At 35.3% G+C, this 15,946-nt stretch overlaps 2 protein-coding genes across 4 annotated transcripts; one reads left to right on the plus strand and one right to left on the minus strand.

The window, feature by feature from the left end:
* The first annotated feature begins 4,713 nt into the window (after positions 1-4,713).
* Positions 4,714-8,841, plus strand: LOC131012840 (uncharacterized). Of its 3 annotated transcripts, XM_057940829.1 has the most exons (3): positions 4,714-5,090; positions 5,158-7,879; positions 7,963-8,841. In XM_057940829.1, the coding sequence occupies exons 1-2, from the start codon at positions 4,920-4,922 to the stop codon at positions 5,650-5,652; spliced, it is 666 nt and encodes a 221-aa protein (XP_057796812.1). In that variant the 5' UTR covers positions 4,714-4,919; the 3' UTR covers positions 5,653-7,879; positions 7,963-8,841. The 3 variants fall into 3 exon arrangements, with proteins under 3 accessions (XP_057796812.1, XP_057796810.1, XP_057796811.1); XM_057940827.1 differs by lacking the exon at positions 4,714-5,090 and having other exon boundaries at positions 7,631-7,879; positions 7,954-8,841; XM_057940828.1 differs by lacking the exon at positions 4,714-5,090 and having other exon boundaries at positions 7,633-7,879.
* On the minus strand, positions 8,702-11,440 carry LOC131012839 (uncharacterized). The gene is made up of 4 exons (XM_057940826.1): positions 10,892-11,440; positions 9,844-10,062; positions 9,241-9,266; positions 8,702-9,159 (listed from the first exon to the last, which is right to left on the minus strand). The coding sequence occupies exons 1-4, from the start codon at positions 11,381-11,383 to the stop codon at positions 8,943-8,945; spliced, it is 954 nt and encodes a 317-aa protein (XP_057796809.1). The 5' UTR covers positions 11,384-11,440; the 3' UTR covers positions 8,702-8,942.
* Between the last annotated feature and the right edge of the window lie 4,506 nt (positions 11,441-15,946).

A 15,946-nucleotide genomic window follows, 5' to 3' on the forward strand; every position in this document is an offset into this window, starting at 1 on the left:
TAAATTTTTTTCGTGTGCCGGTGAATCTGAATCGCGTAGGGGCGCTGACGACGCGGCAGTTGTAGGTGCGGACGGTGGCGGACTGACATAAGCTGTGGTGGTGGAGGCGCTGCTGCTCGGCGTCCGGATCTGGCGGCGATGTTGTGTGCAGTAGCGGCAAACAGAGGTTGTGAGCGGATGAACGGCAACAAGACCTGGTGTGAGGAGGCGTGGCAGATACAGGGCGGCACTGACGACGTCCGGCTGAACTGGAGTGGTGAGCGGAACGTGGCGGCGCTGCTGGAAGCGGCTTGGAGAGCAGGCCACACTCTGTGCAACTTTTAATTGGGCCAAGGGGGCGGTGCACGATGATGAGTGCCTGATTGCATGAATTGTTTGTGGTTTATGTATGAATTATTTGTTCTAGCATCAACTGGGCCGAGGAGGCGGTGCACGGTGATGAGTTTGGAGTGCAATGCAGACATTGTAATATGTTTATATTGGATGAATGATATACTGAATTTTATGAGTATAGTATATGAATAATATTTGAGGATAGAGTGAATACCGTTTTTGGTTCGCACATCAAGCTTGCAACAATAATTGTACCTTTTTTTTGTGCTGAATGATTTACCTTGTGGATATGAATATGTAGCGATTGTTGTATGAATTTTAAATATGTATGTTCTTATTATATGCTAAGTAAAAAAAACGTATATGGTGAACAATAATTAAATTTGGGGTACATTTACACTTAAAAAAAAATAGAAGTTAATCAATTTGGTTGTTTTTTTTTTCGATGACATTTAGCAAAGATTCAGAAAATTAGGGCACCGTATTTGTGTGTGGTTGTCTCTCCTTTTTTTAAATTTTAGGTTAAGCAATATTTGTTATCTGTTTAAGAGAATGTAATTATCAGTATGAATTATTTATATTTGTATTATGCATATCTAATATATGTATTAAAATAATTATTGTGAATTAATATAAGATAATTATCGAAATAGGTGTTGATGAATTAAAATTTGTAGGATATTTGATAGCGTGTTCTTCAACTCTAAGAGTTTTATTTTTTTTGCTCTAATAATTAACGTGAAAAAAAGTATAGAATTGTGGTTATGGAATGAAGTATTAAAGGCATATCGTGATCCCTTAATTTTCGTTGAAGATACTTATTAAAATATGTTGTAATTACTTTGTTAACCCCCACAAAGATTCAGCGTTAAAATCTTAAATAAAATCTGCTCCAGATCTGGCCGTCCATTAATAAAGAATCAAGGGTCTATTTTCGTTCTTATTTTATAGGATAAGAAAAGTTTTTATTTTAGCGCAACCCTATACACACACACATATATATATATATATATATATATATATATATATATATATATATATAGGAATGAGATCATATAGATCCCAATGCTTATAATAGATCCCTAGATCCAAATCTTGACCACACATTTATGACATGTGGCGCATCAAGATGGTGACACGTGGCAAGGATTCCAAGGCAAAATCTGGAGGGGTAAAATTGGAATGTAATTTTCGGATTTAATAATTAAAAAAAATATATTTTTTTTAGATTTTCTCAAAATAGATATATTTTAGATGCATATAGTTTCACACAAAGATGCATAAAGTTTTCACATGAAATGCATAACTTTGAACAGAAAAATGCATTTAATTTTTCCAGTTTTGGTATTTTCACCACCCCACCCCATACCACCCCCCAATCCAGCCCACACCACCCCCCAACCCTCCCCATTACCACCCCCCAAAAATATGCATGTTTCACATGCATATAAAATCAAACAAAAATGCATAAAGTTTTCACATAAAAATGCATTAAATTATACAAAAAAATGCATTTCATTTTAATAAATCTGGTAGTTTCCTCACCCCACCCCTGCCCCTGCCCCCTGCCCCCCCACACCACCCACCCCCCCACCCCCACCCCCCCCCCAAAAAAAAATTTTTTTTTTTTTTCAAAAACTGATTTTCTAATTGCTGGCCCACCCCCACCCACCCCCACCCCCCCACCGACCCACCCCCCCACCCCCCACCCCCCCCCCCAAAAAAAAATTTATTTTTTTATTTTTTTAAAAATTGATTTTCAAAAAAAAAAATTTTTTTTGGGGGGGGGGGTGGGTGGGTGGGTGGGGGGGGTCAGTGGTCAGAAAATCAGTTTTTGAGAAAATAAAAAAATAAAAAAAAAAATTTTTGGTGGGGGGGTGGGTGGGTGGGTGGGTGGGTGGGTGGGTGGGGGGGTGGGGGTGGGGGTGGGTCAGTGGTCAGAAAATCAGTTTTTAAAAAAAAAAATTTTTTTTTTTTTGGGGGTGGGGGGGTGGGTGGGGGGGTAGGGGGTGGGTGGGGGTGGGGTTCTGGGGTGGGGTGGGGTTCTGGGGTGTGGGGGGGTGGGGTTGGGGTGGGGTGAAATCTTATGCATATTTATATGAAAGTTTATGCATTTTTATATGAAAGTTCATGCATTCTCGTATGAAATTTTATGCATCTAAAATATACATATTTTGAGAAAATATAATTTTTTTTTTTTTTTGAATTTCGAAAATTACATTTCAATTTTACCCCTCTCCAGATTTTGCCTTGAAATACCTTGCCACGTGTCACCATCTTGATGCGCCACATGTCATAAATGTGTGGTCTAGATTTGGATCTACGGATCTATTATAAGCATAGGGATCCACCGGAACCCAACCCTATATATATATATATATATATATATATATATATATATATATATCTATGGGTGCGGTTATAGTGAGAACCACAATTATCGTGAGAACATAAGAACCAATAAAATTACTGCATCTGCTGTACAAATTAATGCATCCGCTATTAAATTTAATACATCCGAAAAAAATAATTTTTTTGCTCCCTTCAGGATTCGAACCCAGCACCTGCATCCATCCACCAAGACGATGCATCCACCGTAGATCTTGATGATCGAATGGCTTAAAATGGTTCTCCGTTCTTATTTTATTAGTGGTTCTTATTTGAACCTCTCCCTATATATTTGTAGTCACAATTATAAGTAATGTTGTTACGAATTTTATAGGTGCTAAGTTGTTAATTTTATTATAATTCATGGAAAATTTTCATTCTATGCACGAATCTGAAGTTATTTTGTTAAGAATTATCTTCTGAATTTTCTGAAGTTCTTTCGTTACGAATTCTATGTTATATAGAAATATAGTGCATAACAAATTATATTACCATTTGTTACGAATCATGTGTCTAATTATACTTCAAAGTGATTTTATGTGTATCTGTTACGAATTATATGTCTAATTATAGTGTATAACGAATTTTATTACCACTTGTTACGAATCATATGTCTAATTATATTTCAAAATATTTTTATGTGTATCTGTTACGAATTATATGTCTAATTATAATGCATAACGAATTTTATTACTATATGTTACGAATTATATGTTATGTAGAATTGTAAAAATGCAGAGTTGAATAACTAAGATTTGATATACTTGGTATGTTCGTTATGTGTTGTTGTTATATTATTCGTGAGGGCCCATAGAGGATACAATTGTCCTTTCATGTCAAAGTGGCTACTTTTGTTATAGTTTTATATTTATTTATTTTTTATAAATTTATAATATTAAATAAATAAAATTAATTCTCTGATCGGTCAAGTGATGATTAGATACATAGTTCAAATGACTAATTCGTGATTATAGTTTTATACTTGTGACTTTATATGTATACTATTTATTTTAAAGGTTAATTACTCATTTCCCTCCGCTGAAATTTGTGGAACAAATGAAAGGTAACAAATGCCATTTAGATTGCCCTATTAAATTAAGGGAAACAAAAGTGTGAAAATGAAAGAAATGTAAAACGTGTGCAGTGTTGGAAAATAGATAAAAAAAATATTTATTTTTTAATTTATTTTAACATCACATTACTTTATGTCTACATCAGCGGATAAATTTGTATTTTCATTTAAAAATGACTACTTTTATTATAAATTTATATGGGTGGCTTTATATGTTTCTCTACTTATATTTTTGGCTATTGATATATATTAACATATCTAAATAAGTGGTGATATCAACATCCAACAAATTCATTCTAAGTAACTGGTGGTATCAGCATCCAACAAATTCATTTTAAGTAACAATCTGACGGACTTATTCATAAAAATTTACCAAATTATCATTCAAAATGTCTGGTACAACAAGATCAATATGCGCCGACTCAAAGAATATCTATAATGATTATTTAAGGGGAGCAGTGATCCTCTTTTTCCTTCGACCATATTTTGTCTCATTTAGTTTTTCTGATAAAAGGGGAGCATTGATCCTCTTTTTCCTTCGACCATATTTTGTCTCATTTAGTTTTTCTGATAAAAGTATTAACGAGTCAACATTTAGGGATGTTGACTCATTTAGGGATGTCATTTAAGGAGTTAGAGTGTTATAAATTACTAATATCTAGTATAAATATATATCACATGTAAAGTGATGACCATGTAAATCCTAAAACCCAAAATTTGTACCATTATAAATAAAACATTTGGTTCACGTAATAAACGCTCGTGCAAACTCGAGTTTACGACAAAGACCCATATTTATGGTTTCCCCAAAAGTGAAAACTGAATATCTTCTATAATAATAGAAACAATATAGTAGTTCACAAATATTAGTACTATCTTTCATACATTTCCACACCAACACGTTAGCAACTTGACGTCGCGAAATCTGCATGATTAAAGCATCCCACGTCGGCTACAGCTAAAACTCTCACAACAAGAAACTAAAAAAAGAGAGGCTATCTTGAGCAAAACTCAACTACTACATAGCATGGCAACGCAACTTAAAAGTAAACAACCCCACGAAATCTAAGTCGTCGTATTATTTCCAAGAACCCAATACAAACACGAGAGCCAAAAAAAGTGCATAATGGTGCAGTGGAAGAAAGAGTACTTAGATCTCATATTAGTTCCATGCGGTTTGCTCCTTATGTTGGGATATCATCTCGTCCTCGTCTATCGCTACCTCAAATGCCCTCAAAACACCATCATCGGCTACGAGAATCACAACAAGAGAGCTTGGGTTAGAAAAATGTTTCAGGTAATGGATTAATCCTCAATTTCCGTCGCTATGAAAAAATCTGCTTTGATCACTCCCTATTTCGCAGATCAAAATCGAGGACAGGGGGCCTGCAATATCGGTGCTGAGCAGCAACGCGAGTGCAGCGACGTCCCTGGCATCGATTTCGTTGGTTCTGAGCTCCCTGATAGGGGCGTGGATCGGGAGCTCGTCGGTGAATCTGTTCACCAGCAGATATATCTACGGCAGCAGGCACCCGTCCTTGGTTTACGTCAAGTACATATCTCTGCTTTTCTGCTTTCTGGTGGCGTTCGGCTGCTTCATTCAGACGGCGAGGTACTTCGTGCACGCCAACTTCCTCATCAGCATGCCCGACAACGACATTCCGGTACACTGCGTTGAGAATGAAGTGATCCGAGGGAGCAATTTCTGGCTCATGGGCCTCAGGTCAATCTACTTCGCCACCAATCTGCTGCTGTGGATATTCGGCCCCATCCCGATGTTCGCTTGCTCGATCGCCATGGTGCTGGTGTTGCTCACTCTTGACATCAACACTACCCCTTTGCATCACTATAAGCAATGAAGCTACTTGCCTTAATTTAGCCGGAGACCGGCAGGCTGTCAACTGGGAAGAAGCCTATATTCTATGGCTGATCTAATGTAAAAAGTTTAATTTCCAGATTAATTTACTGTATTGGTTGGAATTGTTGTGGATTAGTACAGAGGCAATGAGTTGTTCAGAGGTTTATTCTTAGGCTGCGTTTATTTTGATGGATAAATTTATCCATTGAAAATGATGGATAACATAAATTTATGCCTTTAAATGTCTTTTCTTTTTTCAACATTTGACACAAAAAGATATGCTCACCATTTTTCCTTCCTTATTTTCACTTCAAAGATGGATAATATTATCACACCAAAAATGGAGGGATAATATTATCCATCCTTGAAGTGAAAATAAGGAAGGAAAAATGGTGAACATCTCTTTTTATGTCAAATGTTGAAAAAGAAATGAGACATTTAAAGGCATAAATTTGTGTTATTCATCATTTTTCATGGAAAAATTTATTCATTAAAGTAAACGCAGCCTTATTGATATTGAATACGTCGCTTGAGTTTGGTGGCTTTCTGTTTTTATTTAATCTATTTTCAAACTTATAGTAATGATTTTTCTATTGAAAACTCTGGACTAGCATAAGACGTGACAGATTATGCTGATTCCGCTGCCCATCGCCGTTCTATTTAAGTCGATTATCCTGAATAATATAATGTCCTTGAATGATTTCTGGAAAGTCAAGCTACATTTGAACGAGAATAGAGGATGGTTGAACGTTTACATCGGGTGTGATATAGCATGTATAAATAAAGGGGGCATTGTATTTTGTGGATATGATAAATAAGATTGATAGAACATACTCCATCCGGACCATCCGTCCCATTTGAAATGTCTAATTTTTTATTTTGGATTGTCCCATTTGAAATGACTCAATCCATAAATATATATAAAAAAATTATCCTAATTCTGGATAGTCTCATTTAAATTGTCTTATTTTACACATTTATAACACAATTTTTAATCTTTGTGCCCATTTTTTTGTGACATTTCAAATGGGGCCCAAGGAGTATTATTTAATTTTGTGTTTGAATTGATTTATTGTGGTCTAAAGATAAATTAAAGAATTGTGACTAAAATATAGAGAGAGAGCTACAATAAATATTAGGATTCCTTTTCTATAATCATTCAAAAATACAAAAAGCTGAGAACAAACAATTAAAACCAATAATAATTATAGTGAGAGTATTTTTAATTTTGAGACCTTAAATACAACCTGAGTTGTCCATCACATACCAAATCATACAAACTAAATCCTTGATTAAATAGAATTATTTTATCAATCATACATAACCATTCAAACCAAACGTCTCCAAATAGTATAATATAAGTTAATCTACTACATACTTTGATAGACCGAAGTCTACAATATATGTTCATCTATCGCATACTTTGATTGGTTGAACTATTAGAACTTATTAGATCAAGTAATTCTCCAAATATTCAATCCTATGTTTTAAAAATATTAATCTATCACCAAGAATGACGCTTCCCCAAAGGAAAAGGAAGAAAGGGTAATGACACTCTGGAAACCTCTGGTGCCAAAGTCAAGTCTAATCTTTTGGCTATAATACAAGCTACGGGTTTGGCTGCATCTCATGTAAGCAAACTCTTTTTTATGTTAAACATGCTTAAAAAGATCCACTTGCCAAAAGTCAAAGATTTTAAAAATAGAGTAGTTTACCCCCATAACTATCTAGCCAAGTAATTTAAATCCTAGAATTAATTAGGATTTGAATGGATGGGACATGTACACTTAATTTACTAATATTACACCAATCTTTTCAAGGACTGTAATAAAAAAGAGCAGGCGATTTTCGCAGCAATTACCTCACTGATAGTAACATTCACTTTACTTAATGCAATGGCGTGGCCGTCGACGGAATACTTCTAGACGATACCAAGCCACCTTAATCTAACCTAACCAATATATTAAGTAACTTATATAGGCAACCATTAATCTCTACGAAATCATAAATGAAGGATCAAAAACTATATTCATCTAGGAGTAGGAGCTTTAGAAATGGGGCCGACATGGAAGAAAGAATACTTGGATTTTGTTCTAGTCCCAGGCGGTTTACTAGTCATGCTCGGATACCATCTGTTTCATCTCCACAGATGTATTAATCGGGCCGAGACCACGGTCGTTGGATACGAAAACTACAACAGGAGAGTTTGGGTATCAAGAGTGTTGGAGGTTAGATGCTGTTTCAGTTAATTCTATACCAAAAATATGTAATATTTGCACTATAACTTAGCTTCGAATGAAAGAGTTTGCAGGTTGAAGTAAAGGATAGAGATCAAGCACTTACAGTGATGGGGAACTACTTATCTGCAGCAATGTCTCTGGCCTCCATCGCCCTTGCTCTCAGCTCGTTTATCGGGGCATGGATTGGAAGCACATACCATGGTGAAGTCTTGGGCGCAAGAGTCTATGGCAATACGAGTTCAACCATGGTTTACATTAAATACGTGGCAATTCTCTCCAGCTTCATGATTGCCTTTGCCTGCTTTGTTCACGCAGCAACGAGCTTCCTTCATGCTGGTTTCCTCATAAGTTTGCCCAACTGCGTAATGCCTCCGGGCAATGTTGAGAGTGCAGTCATAACAGGAAGTAATTTCTGGGTGGTGGGACTCCGATCACTCTATTTAGCCACCAATTTGCTGCTGTGGATTTTTGGTCCGATTCCGATGTTTGTTAGCTCGGTCATCACAGTGGTGCTTCTACAGTACTTAGATAGGAACTCAATCCCATTTCCTCAGTATGATCGACCACAGAGTTATGACTCTTTCAAGAAGATCGATGATCGTGAAGAATCAGGGGACAGTCTAAACGGGACATCGAGTCTCCTACCCACGCCCCTTCGGACATGAGTATGAACATTTGATAATGAGATTCCATAAGCTGAATGCATGCTACTATGATAAAGATTCTCTCCTATTTTCTTGTTCTATGACAGATGTACTACTGCCTTCATATTAAAACTTCTTGTAAGTATATAGTTGAACAAAAAGGAAATGACAATAAAAATACAAAAAATGTCATATAAATAATAGAGAAGTTTGTAATTCTAAAAGAAGGGAGTTGGTGATTCTTCTGTAATGTGAAGGCTATATGACTTTTCATATACAAATAGAAGAAACAAACCTGTCCACATAGTACCAATGTTGACCTTTTCAATTAGTATAATACCGTATCACGACACAAAGAGTTCTCATGTTCTAGGAGATGGTCACCTGCCATCCAATCTCCATGTCCATTACTGCGTATCATCGGAACTTTGATCCTTAGTGGCACCTGTTACTCCAGAGTCGTCATCTGGTTTTGAATCCGACGATCTTGATGGTGCTTCACCCTCATTATCGGAATCTTCCATGAAGGAGTTAAAGGCAAGCTGGCCAGAGTAAAGCAGCAAACCTAGAGAATTGATACCAAAGACAAATGTAGCAAGGTAACACAACCCATTGATGATTGTCCTGTGCAAGAGTTGATGAAAAAAGTTATTAGTTTAGTGTCGACAAAATGATTCACATAGCAACAGGAGGCACCAAAATTACCTTATGGTTATGGTTATCTGTCGAACCTGGAAAGGGAACATCACAAAATAGTAGCATTAGAATGCATTTAAACAAACCTTTCCAAATTCGTTATTTTCATGCTTTATGCAAAAGATGCTACCCAACGGAGGTAAAGCACTTATGCACCTACAGTCTATCTTTCTCGTGTTAAGTGCAAATAAGCGCAATCGCCTTATTACTAAGCCCACGTTTGGTTGGGTGTTTTTAGAGATTGGAAAGGGAATCAAGTAATTGAATCCATTACTTGTTGTTTGGTTTGGGTAATGAGATAATCATTACCCTTACTTAAGGGTAACCCAATCACCCAATTTGTTACCCCTCAATTTTGAGGGGAAACAAAAGAAAGGGATTCCCTTACTAATGATTCATTTCCATTGTTAAACCAAACACTCAATAAAAGTAATGGTTATTGTTACCATTCCACTCCTTTATTTGATTCCATTCCCTTTCCATTCCTCTACTTGAACCAAACGAGCACTAAGCCATAAACGAGACATTTGTATTTGATGCACGATTTTTAAGAATCATGAGCAAAACAAGGGATAAATTATTGTTTGTGATGGAACCAAACAGAAAACATACTGAATAATTATCTGGAATTGTTTGGCGGTTGAGAGAAGCTTCAATTGTAGTTGTAAATTTGTACAGAATGAGTGCAAGCACGCCAGCTGCTACTGCTCCCAAAAACGCCTGAACAGGAGAAGGCGGAGACTTGCGATCAGCTGGCGACAGAGTAACTGATTTCAAGCTCTCCAAGGCCTCCTCAGTTAGCGATTTCTTTTCACCAGATGATCTAAATTTCTGTTTCAACAAAATTACCAGTTATTCGAAATCTGTTTAAACTCTGCAGAAATAAACACGCAACAATCGTTCACACCCCCCAAATAAACTCAAAACTTCTCTGTAAAATGTAGATTCAATGGAGTTCAACAATGTACTCCAGTATATTATAGTAACTTTCTGCCCTAGCAACTTAGAGATAGCATACATAAGTAAATAATTTTGATAGAAATTTCTCACAATGCTCTTATTCATGTATATATTAAGTTAAAACAAGTATAATTAACTATGACCCTATTGTTACAGGCATAAATGTAAATGTATTCTCATTAAATTGTTTAGATCACTTGAAGATGGACCTACCAACCATTCTCAAATTACTTACAATATGTAGTAAATCATACATTTGCTACTAGTAAGTGAAATGTTTCTAAATTACTCAGAAAAAACATATTTCAAATGCCACTATGATCCACAGAATACATTTAATAAACTAATATGGGAATGATAATTTATTGGACAGTTCAGTATTAGTGTTAGCTTTAATTGATCAATTGTGGAGTCGCCGATGCATCAACATAATTAGATTACTTCAAACAGGGTTTGCTGCAATAATAATAACTAAAAAAAAGGTAGTGAATAAGTCGTTGATTAAACATATGGTCAAACAAGCAGTCTGTAATTTAGTAAGATTAATTAATCAAATCATTAATACATCTTTACAGTATTCCTAGTAGATAAGGAGCGCCAAACTTAACTAGAAAGGATGACTCTGCTGGGACTGCTATCAAACAGAAGATACGCAGAATAAGGCAAATACTAGAGAGAGAGAGAGGAATATAAACAGTACCGTCTCTTTGGCACGCTTGGCGCGGCGGCGGATGGAGCGGAAGAGGAAAACGGTAATGGCACCGGTGAGGAGAACGCTGGTGGCAGTTTGGAGAGGTGTGGGGTTGTCGTCGGTAGCGAATAGTGAGGAAGTTGAGGGTGGGAGCTCGATGGGGCCCTCCTCCGGAGGCGAGGTGGTGGTGGAGGTTGCGGTGGTGGGTTCTTCAGATAGCTGGGCAATCCATATTTTGCGGGTGGAGCAGCGGCTGCAATGCTTGGAGGGCCTTGAGGGAAAATTGAAGGAATGCGAGAATGGGAAAGGAGAAAGTGGACGGAGAAGGGTATTTGGGGCGGAGAAGTGGCGGAGCTGCTGCTGAGTCAGCAACATCTGGTCGTCGGGGATTAAATTCTTGGATAATTTCTTTTGAATTTCTTCACTGCTGCATTTACACCTGTTTGAATTCGGAACTCTATACCATATCAATAAAATGGTACCCCGTATTTGATTTGGCATAGCATTTCTTTCGGAGTTGTCACACTTTTTCTGATCGGTTTCTATTTAAGTAATCATTTCTTATCATAATTAAATGGGCTTATGGTATTTAAAAAAAAAAAAGGATGATTTTTGGTGAAAATTGCAATATTTTTTTGAAAAAAAATACAAAAATGTATGCTTTAGTTGTAATTTTCAAATGAATTTGAGTTTCGACAAAAAATTAGAACTTAATCTTCATATTATATGCAAAATATGAATTCGAGTTTCCCCAAAAAATCAATTTTTAATTCAAATCCTAATCGAATCTTCATTTTATATGCAAAATATAATAAATAAAGAAATAATCAAAACATTAAATATTAAATTAAAAAAAAATTAATTTTTCTATTTTTGCCAAAGGCCAAACTTAGTGAAAATTACAACTAAAAAATAAGTTTATGTATTTTTTTAATTAACTAAAAGTTCAGATGAAAAGTGTAATTTTCACCAAAATTCGTGTATTTTTATTTATTTATTTATTTGCCATAATCCCTATTAAATATGTGTCAGTATTTTCCTAAATAAGGCAGTCTTCCGTAAGCTCACCATGTCCCGTAAGCTCCGCCTCATGGTGCGATCTGCCAATGTAATACTTTTAATATATATATATATATATATATATATATATATATATAGGGTTGCGCTAAAATAAAAACCAATCTTAATCTATAAAATAAGACTAAAGATAGGCCCTTGATTTGAATTAAATGGACGGACAGATTTTGGTGATATATATTATGGGTATTTAATACAGATTTATGGATGAGGATAAGAAAGTAATTACCATTTTTAATATAACTATCTTCTCCCTAAATCAAGGGATCACGTATTCACGTTTATGTCATTATAGCATTCCATAACTATAATACTCAATATTTATCACGTCCAATAGCAAATCTAAGAAAAAAAAAATAGAATTGGAGTTCAAGAACACACTATGAATTTTTATAGTTTAGACGATAAAATTGGATAATCATTTCTGTACACCATACACAACCCCAGATCATCTGTGCAAACATAAATAAATAACACACTGCTATTATTCCAAAATTCATACATCAATTAGAGAAATTCATATTATAATAACTAAATGTACATACAACAACTTTTAGAAATAAAATGCATACTAGAAAAAATTCAGACTTAGTCCTCGCACACAAGTAAAAATTCATACTACACTGGTTTTAGTTCATACTACAATGTTCTATAATTCATTTCTATACTCCATGCACAACACTAGATCACCTCTGCCAAAAAAATACTCCCAGTCGTTAGAATTATGTATATATATTATACCTGAATTCATACATTACGCAAAGAAAATTCATTAGAATTATGTGTTAGCTAAAATAAAGTCAACAATTGTTAATCTTATTCACATACAATACAGTGGTTCATAAGCAAATAAAATTTAATTCAGACATAAAAGAACTTAATTCAGACAACAACTTTTAGAAATTAAATGAATACTAATAAAAAATCAGACTTTGTATGAGATATTGTTGAGATCTATCTGCAGAAACCGAGGGTCAATCATTTCAAATCTTAGTGGCACCTGTTACTCCAGAGTCGTCATCTGGTTTTGGATAAGGCAGTCTTCCGTAAGCTCACCATGTCCCGTAAGCTCCGCCTCATGGTGCGATCTGCCAATGTAATACTTTTAATATATATATATATATATATATATATATATATATATATATAGGGAGAGGTTCAGGAAAGAACCATAAATAAAAGAAGACCGGAGAACCATTTTCAGCCATTCGATCATCAAGATCTACAGTGGATACATCATCTTGTTGGATGAATGCAGATCCTGGGTTCGAATCATGAAGGAAGCATTTTTATTTTATTTTTTTGAGTGCATTAATTTTAACAGCGGATGCATTAATTTTTACAGTGAATGCATTAGATTTGATGGTTCTCCCGTTCTCACAAATAATGTAGTTCTCTCTAGAACCACACCCTATATATATATATATATATATATATATATATATATAAGGGATGGCTAAAATAAGTACACTTCTTAAGATATAAAATAAGAATCATTTTCAGTCCTTAGATCATCAAGATCTACGGTTGATTCATCATCCTGTTGGATGAATTCATGGTCCTAAGTTCGAATTCTAAAGGTAGCAAAAATTTATTTTTCGCAATTCATACTTTTTATACATCGAATTCATACGTGTTCAAAAAAAAATTCATACATTTTTTCTAGTTCGTATTTCTTATTTTAAGAGGTGCTCTCACGGTAATATATATATATATATATATATATATATATATATATATATATAAAATAAGAGCATTTCTTAAGATATAAAATAAGAATCATTTTCAGCCCTTAGATCATCAAGATCTACGGTTGATTCGTAATCCTGTTTGATGGATTTATGGTCCTGAGTTTGAATCCCAAAGGTAGCAAAAAATTATTTTTCATAATTCATACCTTTATACAACGAATTCATACGTGTTCTACATAAAATTCATACATTAAAAATTGATCTTATTTCTTATTTTAAAATGTGCTCTCACGGTAGCCCACCCCTATATATGTATATATATATATATATAGGAGAAAGTTCATTACAACACAAATATTTTCAGAGAAAGGACACCAAATCTCAGTCATTGATCTTATCTAATCTAACGGTCAGTGTTCGTTCGTTTAACGTTCAACGCGGAATTATGTTGAACTTATACAGGGTTCGAACCCCCGAACCCCCAAACATTCAACAAATTATTGGTATGTTCAACCACATTTACTGACATGTTCAATGTCAATGTAACTACTAATTGAGCAACTAGCTCAATTGGTCGACCGTGTCGTGAGTTCGAAATTCGTATGAAGCGCTTGCAATTTCCAACGCTAGATGTGTTGGATTTGTATACTGAAAGCAAGAACGTTTTATGCTTGTATACAATGTTTCCTAAGTTCACTATCTAATCTCCTATCTGATTGTGTTCATGATTGCATATGTATGTTCTTTATCTCTATATAAGTAGATTATATGGTGTGTTGTAGATCACAGAAGACCATATAATTGGAATAACCTTAATAGATATAATATGATCACAGCCGAAATAACTCTAGGACAAGTTATTGGTTTAGGCTGCAGTATAGATGGAAGTAGTTTGTCTTGGCTACTTGTCTATACTGGTACGTCATTACGTATTGATAGGACCACAGTTGAGATGTATTCTTCTATCTGACTTAAGTGAAGAATCAAGATCTCGGTGACTTATAAGATCTTAATACTAATAAGTATTCAGATATATATGTTAATTCGTATATCACTTTGACTTACTATGGGTGAAAGTTATATACTAACTCGAGTACTCTGTATCTTGGGTGATAGCGGTTAATATATGATATTTGATTATCTGTATTAGTACCCGTATCCGGTATAGGATAATGACATCCCCTTAAGGAGCTCAATAAGGTTTATTGCGCTAAACCCTGCAGGTTGATTAAGTTCAGGCGTAATAATAAAGTTTGAGTGGTACTGCTTAAGGATTTATAAAGAGATTAATTAATTTAAGCTGTCAGAGCTCTAATTAATTAATGGATGTCGGATATTTTAAATACGGAGATTTAATAAGTCTAAATACAAGCCCCCGACTCATCACCGGCAATAAAGGGGTAAGTCAGTATCGGTTCTCTAGTGGAATGAACTGATATTTATAAATTAATTATGGTCTGGGCTGACCATAGATAAATTAATTTATTTGAGGCCCATCTTTATTCCTTGTATCTGGTCCCTGGACTGGCCCAAAGTCTCCTAGCCCTAGAAGGAGAGAAGGAACGCCTATTACAGATTCCAAGCGTCCCACACGTATTTAATTCTATTAAAATACAGCTGTCAGCTCTCAGGAAAATAGACTGATAAAATTAGGGTTTTGAGAGCTGTGGGAGGCGCAGGAAAACGTGTGGAGCATTCTCTCTTGGGACTTTCATAGATCGTTGTCCATCCAACGGTGAAAGCTGAGCGGGATACAGTTCAGAAGATCTGAGCTGGAGTCAGATTTTCGCAGGAAACCAAGTTCTGGCAGTCTCTGTAAAACGGCCATAACTTCCTCCACAGAACTCCGATTCAGACGAATCAGGCGACCACGGAAATCTCTCTCGAAGACGAAGAAGTCGTATTTCTGGGCGAAATACGATTGGAGGTCGTTTGAGGGGTCAAACGGAGCGTTGAAGTTGGCTGACCTGTTCAGCGACAGATTGACGAATTCTTAGGAATTCTTCAGGTATTTTCTAACTCCAACGTGCAGTTGTTAAATTCATAGGAGCATGTTATGATTAATCGTTGTATGATAAATTAATAATAATCCAAGAAACGATCATCGGGCAAACGGAGCATTAATTCAGTTTAATATTCCTTCAATTGGTATCAGAGCCCAGGATTAATTTCTTGGCTTTATTATTAATTTATGTACGATTAATAATGTGCGTTGTTTTACTGCTGCTGTTCTTCGTGGTTTGTTGATTCGTGGAATACGTCGTTTTGACGTTGTAATCGTTTTTCACCACGAGAA

Source organism: Salvia miltiorrhiza, chromosome 2 (genome assembly GCF_028751815.1).
Source record: "Salvia miltiorrhiza cultivar Shanhuang (shh) chromosome 2, IMPLAD_Smil_shh, whole genome shotgun sequence".
NCBI classification, from domain to species: domain Eukaryota; kingdom Viridiplantae; phylum Streptophyta; class Magnoliopsida; order Lamiales; family Lamiaceae; genus Salvia; species Salvia miltiorrhiza.

Coding starts and splice junctions, on each gene's coding strand:
- LOC131012840 (XM_057940827.1), top strand. CDS start 7,706: ATGGGGCCGACATGGAAGAAAGAATACTTGGATTTTGTTCTAGTCCCA. Junction 7,880..7,953: donor GGGTATCAAGAGTGTTGGAG/GTTAGATGCTGT, acceptor TTCGAATGAAAG/AGTTTGCAGGTTGAAGTAAA.
- LOC131012839 (XM_057940826.1), bottom strand. CDS start 11,383: ATGCCAAATCAAATACGGGGTACCATTTTATTGATATGGTATAGAGTT. Junction 10,063..10,891: donor CCAAGCGTGCCAAAGAGACG/GTACTGTTTATA, acceptor TTGTTGAAACAG/AAATTTAGATCATCTGGTGA. Junction 9,160..9,240: donor CAGATAACCATAACCATAAG/GTAATTTTGGTG, acceptor ACTCTTGCACAG/GACAATCATCAATGGGTTGT.